General features: G+C 33.4%; 1 protein-coding gene and 1 non-coding gene across 2 annotated transcripts; both read right to left on the bottom strand.

The window, feature by feature from the left end:
• Positions 1 to 1296: 1296 nt before the first annotated feature.
• Positions 1297 to 1403, bottom strand: LOC148789902 (small nucleolar RNA R71). The gene has a single exon (XR_016079955.1). It is a non-coding gene; the product is annotated as a small nucleolar RNA R71 (small nucleolar RNA).
• Positions 1404 to 4514: 3111 nt separating this feature from the next.
• On the bottom strand, positions 4515 to 12452 carry LOC104590470 (putative protein phosphatase 2C 59). Its single transcript, XM_010249148.2, has 10 exons — positions 12314 to 12452; positions 12192 to 12231; positions 10378 to 10504; positions 8685 to 8812; positions 7403 to 7501; positions 7139 to 7297; positions 6247 to 6333; positions 6075 to 6166; positions 5398 to 5472; positions 4515 to 5010 (listed from the first exon to the last, which is right to left on the bottom strand). The coding sequence occupies exons 3-10, from the start codon at positions 10452 to 10454 to the stop codon at positions 4852 to 4854; spliced, it is 876 nt and encodes a 291-aa protein (XP_010247450.1). The 5' UTR covers positions 10455 to 10504; positions 12192 to 12231; positions 12314 to 12452; the 3' UTR covers positions 4515 to 4851.
• Between the last annotated feature and the right edge of the window lie 829 nt (positions 12453 to 13281).

Here is a 13281-nt window from a genome sequence, read left to right as displayed (position 1 = left end):
AAAGGGCTGAAGAACTGATTAAGAGGGATAAACTGATAGCCATGCTTATTGAAGGTGGCAATTTGGGTAAGAAGAAGAGGAGGGCAAAGAAAAAGCCTCAAAAGAAGACTAGCAAACCGAAAAAGCAGAAGGACAAGACATCAGATGCATGTCACTTTTGCAAATAGACCAGTCACTGGAAGAGGAACTGTCCTCAATATCTGGAGATTAAGAAGCAAGGTAATTTTAAATTTTTTAACATAGAGACCAATTTGTTGGTCACTTCTGCTTCCTGGTGTATTGACTCTGTGGTTTCGACTCATGCGTGTAACTCACAATAGGGGTTCAAGATAAGCAGAAGATTGAGTGACGTATAAGTAACACTCTACTTGGGGACTTCTGCAACAGTTGCAGCTACAGTCATAGGAATTGTAAAAACTAGTTTTCAGAGAAGGAACAATTATACTTAAAGATTGTCTTTTCGTACCTAATTTAAGAAGAAATTTGATATCTATCTCAAAATTGTGTTTGGATGGTTATTCTATCTTATTTAGTAATGTGATTACTATTAAACAAAATAACTAATTCCTCGCACACGGAGAGCTTGAGAATGGTCTCTATGTTCTCTATCATTCTATGAATACCAACATTACCGAAACTACGCCGGAAATAAACCCCAAGAAGAGGACTCGTGATACAGTTAATCCCATGTGCCTATGGCAATACCGACTTGGTCACATTAATATAGATCGTATCACAAGGTTGGTAAAGGATGGTCCTTTAGATTTTTTAACTATAGAAGATCTTCTAACTTGTGAGCCCTGCCTTTAGGGTAAGATGATGAAGCGGCCATTTATGGGAAAGCCTGAAAGATCTACAAGTACACTTGACCTGATACATACTGATGTATGTGGTCCCCTGAATGTTAGGACACGTAACCAACACATTTATTTCATAACATTTACCGATGATTACTCACAGTATGGTTACATGTACCTAGGGAGATAAATTAAGACCCTTCGATCAGATCGAGGTGGAGAGTATTTCTCTGACAAATTCATGGACTACTTAAAGGAAAATAGGATTGTATCACAACTAACTCCTCCTCACAAGCATCTGAAGGAGCTGCATGTAGTATGCACGAGTATGAAACCCACGGGTGTGACTGAAGAACAAATCAAATTGAGAGCCTTTCCATTTTCTCTGAAGGATTTGGCTAAGTGTTAGCTTTATTATCTACCCTGCAGGAGTGTTACCACATGGAACAAAATGAAGAGGCTATTCTTAGAGAAGTACTTCCCAGCTTCATGGGCGGCCAACATCAGAAAGGAAATCTGTAATATAAGGCAGTACAACGGGGAGTCCCTACATGAATATTGGGAACGTTTTGAGAAATTTTGTGCAAGCTGCCCCCATCATCAAATCAGCGAGCAGCTACTGATCCAGTATTTCTATGAGGGTCTTCAACCCATTGATAGGAGCATGATTGATGCTGCTAGTGGAGGAGCTTTAGTAGATAAAACTCCCGATGCCGTGAGAAATCTGATTGCAAATATGGCGGCCAACACTCAACAGTTCGGCTATAGGCTCAACCCTTCATCTAAGCATGCTAATGAGGTAAATATCTCTTCCCTAGAACAACAAATTGCAAGTCTGACTTCTCTTGTTCGTCAAATGGTTGTAGGTAACATGCAAATGGTAAAAGGCTTGTGGGATATGTTCGGTAGTAGGGCATCCAACTGATATGTGCCCAACTCTTCAAGAGTAGCCCGTTGAGCAAGTAAATGCAGCAGGTGGTTTTCCAAGGCAACCGCATAAGAAATCTGATCCCTATTCAAACACGTATAATCCAAGATGGAGGGATCATCCCGATCTCAGCTATGGGAATCAAAAAAACTGCCCAACTTTCTAGCAATATCAGCCGCACTGCCCTAGACAACAGCAAGCCCAAACTTCTAATTCAGGTATATCTTTAGAGGATATTGTCAAATCTCTTGCCACTAACACTTTGCAATTTCAGTAGGAGAGAAGGGCCAGTATCCAACGTTTGGACAATCAGATGGGCCAGATGGTGACCGCAATTAATCGGTTAGAGGCACAAAGTTTGGGGAAATTACCCTCTCAAACAATTGTGAATCCAAGAGAAAATGCAAGTGCAATCGTTTTGAGAAGTGGTAAAGAGGTTGAGACTCTAGCAAGGGCAGCCCTCGCATTGTCGAACCAAGAAAAGGAAAAAGACATCGCTCCCGATGGTGATGAAGTACCTAAGCGTAAGTTTCCGCCTCTTTTTGATTATAAAAGACATCGCTCTCCAGATCTATCCAACGGCTGTGAAGATTCTAAACTAACACGAGTCTAATAAGTGTCCAGTTTAAGGGTATTACACAGAAACACACCACAATGACATGAATCAATTATGTACTTTATTCATTTACAATAAATGTCAAAAAGGTACATCAATCTAATTGGAGCTAAGGGCATATCTGTCTAATAGTATCATAGTCAAGTCTCTTGAGTTAAGTGTTTCTTGCAAACACCCACTAGTTGTGCTTGCGGTCAAACCCTAGTAGCTGAGACAAGCTACTTCACTAATTTGGCAATACACTAGTCTCAGCTTTGTCAGGATAAACTCCCCAAGTCTATCCAATGGTTGAGAAGGCATCAGAAGCAAAGAAAGGCAAATCGGATGATTTTTCATAGTTTCGGCATCGTTTGGTAATTTGGGCCTAACTCGTGTACCCAAACTCCGATTGGGCTGATTCAAGACCCACTGGAAAGATAATAGAAAAAGCCACAACTGTCGTGTTTTGGGATTTCGCAGATTCGGCCAACAATGAAGTCAAATCCGGACCCAAAGTCAGGGAAAATTCACCGGAAGGCCCAATCCGCAGCTGAAGCCCAACTTGTAGAAAAGCCTTGCAGTAGCCCAATTCGCAGAGGAGGTCTAATACGAATCCAAGAACAAGAAACTGGGAAGAGTCCTTCCAGATCTAAATTCTTGATGTAATCTTAGAAAGATAAAGGGATTGAGTTCACTAGATAAAGAGATAAGAGTAGGATTAGACTAGGACTTTCTATTCTTGCAAGATAAACTTCAAGAGGAAGTAGGAGACCACCCCCTCCCCTTTAAGCTATATAAAGAGGGGGGGGGGGGGCGATCCAGCTTTAGGCATCACTCAGTCTTTGGATTGAATCTAGAAGCAAATGAGCAATCAATCAAGAAAGGGGAAAACAAATCAAGAAACTTGGGGAAGGTGATCAAGAATTCAAGAAACCTCAAGAAGAATGTGGCGGCAAGAAGAGGAGATCTCAGCACCATGGGCGAATTCAAGAGTTCTTTCTTTCCCTTTGTTTGCTTTAATTCTTTTATCATGAATTGATTTGTTTCTTGCTAGGGCTGTGGAAAGCCTAACCAGGTTAATGAATATATTTTTATCTTTATGATTTATCCAAGATTGTGATTTTCATATTGTCTATGAATTATTGTGCTTAATGCAATTAAGAGCTTGACCACCTCTTAATTGATTTGGGTTATGTGAATGAATCGAGAGAGGAATTCACATAATCGACTGAATAGTTCATAGTGTGAATTGAATGGTATATAGAGATATATATATACATGATTCATGTGAATTTAATGGTTTTCCTTGGATTTAATGCACTTCCATCTTGAGAGCTCTACTCGAGAGATCGAAGGGTTACTTGATGGGCGTAATTTTAGTATATCTTGAGAGAGAATATTAAATAAAATTGGAAAGACCTCAGCTTATGGGAATGATAAGTAATCTTGGTGAATCGAATCCATTAATATTCATTACATTGGTTAGGTAGACCAAAAGCCCTAGCGATTTCATCCATTGCATATTCGGTTAGTGATCACCCTTGCTTCTATTTTCTTTTTCTAGTTTTTATTTTCAGTAGTTCTTGCTCAAATTTGAATTTCGATTGTCCACATAATTAGGGAAGACTGTGGTTCTAATACTTAGTTTGTTAAATCCCCGTGGAAACGATATTTTTATACTACTTGATAACTAGTACACTTGCTAGGGTTATATTTATAACTATCATACTTTACTCATTTATTGATAAATGTTTATGTACATCAATTTGATTGGAGCTAAGGGCATACACTATCTGACAATAAGTTGTTTCAATTTAGTGTAAGTGCTTAAAAATGAATATAGTATCAAGTGTTTTGGCTTGGGCCCTAGGTAAAATCTATTTGATATTCCATGCCTATCATGACATAAAAGTATTACTTTATGGGTTTGTGGCCCCGAGTAGAACTAGATATAAAAGGCCATTACTCAAATTTGGAGGATATTCTCAAATTCTTCAACCAATTTTCTCATGCTTGCCAACCTGAGATTTTACCATGTATTAAAGAATGGCCCCTGCAGTTCTAACTATTACCTTGGAAAAATAAAGCAAAAAGGTGTCTTAGGCTATGTATGTCATTGTTCCTCAAAATGGATGCAAGGCTTCTGTTTGGTGACATGTGACTACATTGTTCCAAGTAAATTGGAATAAGAGAATGATATCATCAATGTGAGGACTGCTTGCAAAAGTAATTTACAATAAGGATGTAAATCAAGTTCCAACTACAACACCCAAAGTAAAACTATCTTTAGTCTTTACAAATTCATACAGAACAATACTTGCTACATCCCAAAGCCAGGTAAATAGGGGCAAACCTAAATTCATATATCTCAATACTAGAGGCAGAAAATATGAATACAAATGCCCAGCCTGAAACAAGGTTCTTTTTTGTTCTAGAAATTGGACTTCAATTCCACAATGTTGTTCTTGTAATAGGAATTTTATTCCAATCCATATGCGTCAGGTACACAGATCAGATTGAAGGACTAATGCTTATTGAGAGCTGCTTTGAGCAGTTTCCCCTTGCTTGTCCAAGAAACGAACAACAACACAAGTAATATTATCAGCACTCCCTCTTTGCAATGCTTCCTGCATCAACCTCTTGGCTGCTTGCTCTGAATCCTCAATTGATTTGATCATGGAAACAGCCTCCTGGAAGAATTTAGAAACCAAGCAAATTAATTGTTCTTCTTCAATGAAGCAATTCCATAGAAGATTTTGTCCCTGATTCTATCGTATTATTGGAAAACATTATCCATCAATTTAGGTCAATGGTGTACCACCTCTTGTATGGACCATAGCCAAAATCATATCAATTAACATGGTGACCAAACAATGGAAAATGAGAAAAGCGTTGTAGAGTTACAAGAAAATAAAAATTGGAGAAAAATGAGTTATAGTTTCCCTTCCCATCTTTTCAACTTCTAGGAAACTTTTACATTGGAAGCAGCTTTTAACTTTTCCATCCAAAAGGACAACCAATTCAATGCATACCAAATGCACCATAATGAAATTTAAAAATGAAAAACATTAGGAAACCTCATTTGAGACAACATCCCACAGCCCATCACTTGCCAAAATAAGAAATTCCAGGGAGCTGTCAACCACTTCCTCCTGCAGTTTAAAAAGCAATATAATTAACACACACAAGCACACATTGGAGGGGAGAAGGGAAGGAAGAACCTTAACAATAACAACAACCATAACAACAATGGCTATAAAATTTCAAAATATAATTAATGCATATCTAATCTGAAAAATCCATTCAAGCTTGATAATATTGGTTGAGTTCTTAATACTATTTTCCTGTACACATATTTTAGCCATCTGGAGGGAACCTGGCCATCCATAAAGTAGGAACCACTGAATTTTGAACACTTGACAAAATCTTATTGGAGATTTTCCTTGTAATAGAAAAAAAAAAAAAAACTTGTATTTTTCAATAGGCTGAAATTTTGAACACTTGACAAGATCATATAAGCTGAAATAATGAATAAAAGGAGTGCAGAGGAATTTAGGAGCACCTTATCAACTCAAAAATAAATTTCAATGTAGAAGATTAAAATGAATGACTAGTAATCCAATTCTGATAAGATATCTCAGATTAGACCACTATTGCATTGCGTGAGTTTGATTAATTTGGACTATATCCTAGCAGATTCGCTTACTTTAAGAAATAGGAAGATGTAAACCATATAATGTTTCTAGATTCAAACCTGAATATCAGGATCTGCAACAACAAACTGCTTTAAAAGTCTGTCACCAAATGCACGAGAAACAGCAAGAACACCACCAACTCTCCAAGTACCTGTAGCAAATTTTTTTATTCATTTACACTAACAGTAAAAATTAATAGGCTATAAAAGCTAAATAAGATGATTTCCTCACCAGCCCATATCACAAAACCTCCAGCATCTTCAATTCGTTGTCGTTCATCAGTTTGGTCGGGCTTGTGATCTCGTGAAACAGCTATAGCTATAGATCGAATGGAGGATGTCTTTCTTAGATGATGGCAAAATAAAGCAAACAGGCGATACAAAAAAAGCATTTAATGATTATATAGCCCTAAATTTGTCTTATATCCTTTCCTTCACTCTACTTTGCATGCATAAATTTGCATTCTAAAAGAAAACCTTATATTTTGTCAATCCAGCTATAATTTTATGACCAACATTATCTTCAAGCTCTCTCCTTATCAATAATGATGATTAGAGAATTGAATGATAGTACTAGGTTTTATCCTTAGGTCATTAATCTTCTCTGACAAGGTGATGCAAGAGTACTAAAGTATAAAATATAAAGGAGTTCCTACTTTATGCTTGAATGGTAATATTTAGGCCCCATAGGATGAAGGTTCATTAGATCCATTGAGATCTAAAAAATCCCTACTTTAGGAGATTCAGAAGGGTATTTTAGGAATTCTGCTTTCTTAGTTTAAATTATGTAGTTGATTGAAGTTTGTAGCTTATCTAAGAGTCATAATTCACTTGAAAAATCTTTTGGCTTGTTTATATACCTTTCCTAGTTTCTTTTACCTAGCATGAATTTTATTATTTATGGTACTAAATTAAAGTTTCTACTATGCATATTAATTGGCACTGCCCATTTATTATTACTTACAATTGTTAGTCTAAAAGGATGTATTCCTGGTTGTTTTGTCTATTTTCTTGTTATCTCCTTTGGAATTTGGATAAAAAAAAAAGAAATCATTTTATGAAAATCCTTTATAAAGTTACCAATAGAAAAAAAAAGCACAATAGTTTAGTATATAATTTCTTACCATTCCCACCCCTACAAATAACAGCCCTGGAATCCCCAACATTTGCAACTAGCAAACGATCACCAACAAGTATTGCTGTAGAAGCTGTTGAGCCAGCATCTTTAGTCTGAGTGTTTTCTGATTTGAGAAATTCTGAGTCCGTATGGTTGTATGCATCCGCTGTACAAATAGGAAAAAATGGGGCAAAACCAGACAAAGAACTGTTGGAAAAGATTTACATAAAATAAGAAGCTTTTATATTGATATTAGAATAAGAACAAGCACCTATGGCTGATTTGGTATCAGATATGAACTTTGGATGCCTGATCAAATTACTAAAAAGGTTTTCTTTCACATATTCTGCAGCTCGAGCACCCCCATGACCTGAAACAGCCACAAGAGTTGTAAATGTGAAAAATTTTATCAATTGAAATTTTTAAAACATCTCCAAGGTACATATTTCATATTTTACAACTAGAAGGATTCCAATTTTATCAATAGCTGTCTGCAAAAGATGGAGTTAATACTGTCATATTTTATGATACTGCATCCAAATTTCTAACTTTTGCAAAGAATAACAATATAACACACTAAAAATAGGATAAATTGTTTATACCGCTCCTGGGGTTTGGGTCAAATACTTATACAACATTGGGAGGTTACCTAATGGCTTACACCCCTTTTAACCACCAAACTAGAGGTTTTTTTTAAGCCTAGAAGGCGAAATTCATTCATAAATGCTCATTTACAAGGCCAGAAAATATAACCAGCGGAAAATACAATTAGAAATTAGAGGGGATTTGTTAACGTGGGAGAAACAATTTAGACATAAAAATATATTTTACTACAAATCCATAAAGCTGAGTTTGGAAGGAGTACAAATGTAAATATGTAGAGTGCAAAATCTTATATTTTGTATTATTTTGTATGTATTTACGCTGTACATATTTGCATTTGTACTCTTTCCAAACCGAGCCTAATGAAAAGCATCCTTATTTTATAAACACTAAACGTATTTGTATAACCTCAAATTTATTTTTTAAGCGCTATTTATTGATGCAATGGTAAAATCCTGAGCTCACAAGTATGACAATGAAGGTTCAAGTCTGAGAGTAACTTTGATCAAAAAAGAGTTTCAACATTGTGCAAAAACATGCCAAAACCCCATATATCCAGGACCAACATTGGACAATGGATTTTATCTTAACTTATATTTTATTTTGATTCTTTCATAACTCTATTTTCAACTTTTCATTCATACTTTATTATCATGGCAAAAAAATTGTCCCTCAAAGAAGTATATATAAGGATAGTTTTATTTATATAATATTCAAGAAGAATGATCAAAGAGGGTATAAAATGAAATTTAAAAAAAAATTAAATATCAAATACACACTCTTATATATTGCAAAAACTGATTGCATGTTATTGGAGTTGGAGGGGTGGAATAAGTAATCCAACCCGAAATTGCAAGAAGTAAACGGTTAAAACCCAAGGGCAAGTCTTTGTATTTGACAAAAATCCCAGGGAGGCATTTGTAATTTACTCATTATATGTATCTACTTACCATCAAAGACTCCAAAGAGACCAACTATCTCCCCATCAACACCGTCAATTCTCGTCTCATAGAAATCTTCCATTGAAGACCTTTTCCCCCGAGAGCTTGCATATCCATAGCTAAATTTCCCATTGTGACTGTTAAGGGAAAAAAATGTTAAGTTAGCATTACAAATGTACATTAGGTAGTTTTATAAAATTTCAAAACAATTCTCTTAGTGGTCCCTAAATATTTCATAAAGAAATGTAAGTAACTTCATGCCTCAAAATGCTTATTGCTTTTCTTTTAGGTTATGTTTGGTTTGAAAGAAAAAGTAGGGAAGGAAGGGAAACGTAGGAAAACTTATACAAGTTTTGTAAAGGTTTTCATACATTTACCTTCTTTTCCCTACTTTTTCCTTCAAACCAAAGACAGCTTTAGTGAATTAACTGTTAAAGAAACATTTAATTAATAATTTAAGAAAATGCATTGGTGTGTTGAAATTTTCAAAAGCCTTTCCATCATACACTTATTACACTATGCGTTGTGATATTTCAATTCATGATATATAAGCTATAACCAATCCACAACATTTAAACCATAAGATTTCAAAGCAATTCATTCATGACAAGGAAAACAATCATCTATTATTGTTTAGGCTCAGTTTGGAAGGACTACAATACAAATATGTACAGTACAATACATACAAAATAATGCAAAATATAAGGTTTCGCACTCTATATATTTATATTTGTAGTCCTTCCAAAGAGTACAAATTCAAATATGTAGAGTATAAATACATACAAAATAAAGGGTTTTGCACTCTACATATTTGTATTTCTACTCCTTGAAAACCGAGGCTCAGTTTGGGAAGAGTACAAAAACAAATATGTACAGTACAAATATATACAAAATACAAGATTTTGTGCTCTACATATTCGTATTACACCTTACAGACTGAGCCATAGTTGCAATAACATGGACTATATTGCATCAATAATTAGTTACACAAGAAAGTTTGCCTCCCCACAGCAATCTTAATGCATAAAGCATATCCAACATAAGTGGTTCGACATGCAAGTTAAATTCAAAAAAAAAAAAAGATTTTCAATAATGTACTTCATCCATCTACTATTTTTCTCTATCATTATCAAACATTAGACAATATTAGTTGAGTCTACATCAACATCATCATAACCCAAACCTTATCCAAACTATATGGGGTCAGCTATGAATTTGTATAAAGCTTATTTGTGGTAAGACATTAATCCTCCTGACTGGGATGTTGGATAAAAGTTTCGTATTTTGGAACTATCTTAGTTGAATAGTTTACTTTGTGTATAAAATAAAATAACAACAAAAAATCTATTGCTAATTAATCTATTATCACATGACCACTAAAATTCAAATTTAAATCATTATTACAATTTTAATATATTTCACAATTTGTAGTTTATATATAGCTCACAAGTACAAACAATATTACAAAGACCAATGATTTTTTTACATGATAAAAATTTATTTATATGCAAAATAGTAAACAAAGTTGACTAATTATTACATAAAAACCAAGAATATCAATAATTATACTCATGTGAAACACAAAATGTCTAACGTGCAAGCAAAAGAACATCCATATATAATTTCTTAAAAGAAAATGACCCTAAATAACTACAAATGAATGGCTTTATATCTAACAGACAAAAGAGAAAAGGGAACTTACCTAAAACCCCCACCACTAACAAGGGCATCATCAACTTGGCATCCACTTGTAGGCAACGTAGAATTCAGATAGCCCATTATATCCAACAATAAATCTTCAAACTAATCAACTTATTGCTCTCTTATATCTAAAGGAGAAAACAATAAATAAAAATATATCTAAAAGAAAATTATTAACAGAAAATTGTCTATTGACAAATTGAATTGAAACCGAAATATTTCATTAATTGCCACTTCATCTCCATACCCTAACCTGCATGATAATAGAGATATGATTTTCAAATTTAAGACATAGATTCAAGACAAAAGCATTACAACTATATCCAATCACATTCAAAAGGAATAGAAATTCATATTTGATAACAAAGAAATACAAATTAATAACTAAAACTATATTATAAAAACAACAAAAATATAAGAAATTCATGAAAAACTAGGAAGTGCAAATAGAGCAAAGAAATACAAAATTAAGGAATACCTAGAATTTATAAAGTTAAAAATCAATACTTGCACATGGCCAAATGTAGCTGTAAAGAGTGAGGAAAGAAAAAAAAAAGAAGAAAACTAATTAAAAGAGATAGGTATAAATTAGAAATACTATGAGAACACTGAAAAAAGAGAGATTAAGAGAGAATAAAGGATAATAAAATTAAAAAGAAAGAAGAAGAATTTTCATAATTGGTATTTCCATTTGTTAAAGAAAACACAAGCACAAAACTAACAAATAAGAAATGAAAAGAAAAAAAAAATTGAAGAAAATAAAGAACACGAGACAAAAGTTCAAAAATAGAGCCGGGTTTGTTTGATTTTACCTAAAATAGGGGCACACATGTTTCATGTATTTAATATAGGTTCTAAAGACCATGTAATATCTAATAACATGACATGAAAAATATTTCTTGACCGCACTAGGACACTCGTTATACAAGATATCCATATTTTAACAAATCCCATTTTTATTACCTTATAATTTCATGTAAGCTTTTGTTGAATGGAATAAGTAATTCCATGAAAACCTAAGTCACCACAAATAGACAATTCTAAATCCAACAAAGGTGAACAAAAAATGAACTTACCTAAAACCCCCACCAGGCCACCATCATCAACTTTGGTTCCACTTGTAGACAATACAAAATTTTGGTAGCCTACAGTATGGAATAATAATTCTCCAAACTATTTGACTTATTGCTCTCTTGGATTAAAAGGAGAAACAATCAATAAAAATAATTGAAAATTTAAAAAGAAAACTATCAAAGATAATGCATATTGATGAAATGAATTCAAACCTAGAGACCTCATTATTTGTTACAATATCTCTGTTCACAATATACCTTACAAGAGAATAAAGAATTTCCAAATCTGAGACATGACTTTAAGTTGTACAGAAATCCAACCACATCAAAATAACTAAAATTTAGATTTGGCAAAAGAATTCATATGAATTTAATCTGAGCATTACAGAACGAATTTAGACTTTAAGGCTTACAAACACTTTAATAAATTGCACTAAAATTAAAAGCAGAGAAATTTAAATTTAGAAACAGAGTTCACATAAAGAGGGATACAAATGAATAAAACCACAAACTTCAATGAATAATAACGAAATTAAATTCTAAAAAATATGTAATACAAAACATTAAAATATATGAAATCTAAGAGAAACAATGGAAAAGTTAACTAGAACAAACAAAATACGAAACTACCCAAGAAAAACAGAATCTGTAAGCTCAAGGAAAAAAAAACAATGCACACACAACAAAGAAAGAAAAAGGAAAAAAAAAATAGCTGGGGAGAGAAGGAGGGAGGGAATCGTACCTGAAAGAGATAGGGACAAAGAAGAAATACCAAGGGATCACTGAGAAAAAATAAAGGTTAGGAAAGCTTAAAGAATAAGAAATGAAAGAAGAAGAAAGAAAAAGAAAACCAGAATGATTTACATTAGAGTGTTTTGGTTTGTCAATGGAAATACAAGCTCACAGCTAACGGACAAGAAAATAAAATAAAAAAAATCAGAAAATGAGAAGCAATGAAAAGAAAATTAAGAAATAGGGAGTCAAATTCTATTTCTTTGTTCCTAACATGGGGGCACACATGTTGCCAATATATGTCATAGGTTTTAAAGACCTAGTCAAAACAACAATGTGTAACATAAAAGTTATCTTCTTTTTCAACCCTACACATGGCATTGATGAGGTTAATAATAACTTACCAAATAGAGACCCAATGTTGTTCATAAAAATCCGATTTTCCTATTAATTATCTTCTAGTTTCCCTTTATTTTCTCGAGAGAGAGATCCTCATATTATCACTCTTGTGAGGATTTTGATTTTTCATAGATTTGTCTTATTAAAATAAGCAATTACGAGTCAGGAGTAACAAATTCAAATGGACAGCTTTTACCGGCCATGGTCAAAGTCAACTCCTAACATGTAGGTCCCACGTAAAGGAATAACAGTTATTTTGAATGAGATGGATGGGTTTACTTTTAACATATGGGTCCCATGTAAAAGAATAACACTTCAGCTACATTTGGAATAATATGCATGACTTATAACTCATATTAACAAAGTGAACGCCAACATGTAAATGGATAGGGGTGTCTATAAAAAATCGAAAAACCGGATTTAATCGAAAAAATTGAATTGAAAAATGTGGTTAATCGAATTGATCGATTCGGTTTGGTTTGGTACTTTTGAAAAACGGAAGAACTGGTTTAGTTTTTGGTTAACTTAAAAAAAAAATTGGCGATTAATTTAACTGATTAGTGTATATATATTTATATGTATATTCTATAAATATATACATATATTATATTTATAAATATTATATATTTTTATAATATTTATAATATAATATTATATACATTTATATAATATATATTATAAATATAAAAATTTGAAGAACC

Source organism: Nelumbo nucifera, chromosome 8 (assembly GCF_055504915.1).
Source record: "Nelumbo nucifera cultivar China Antique chromosome 8, China Antique-T2T, whole genome shotgun sequence".
NCBI lineage: Eukaryota > Viridiplantae > Streptophyta > Magnoliopsida > Proteales > Nelumbonaceae > Nelumbo > Nelumbo nucifera.
Note: the sequence above shows the minus strand (reverse complement) of the source record. Positions and strands in the feature narration are given on the sequence as shown.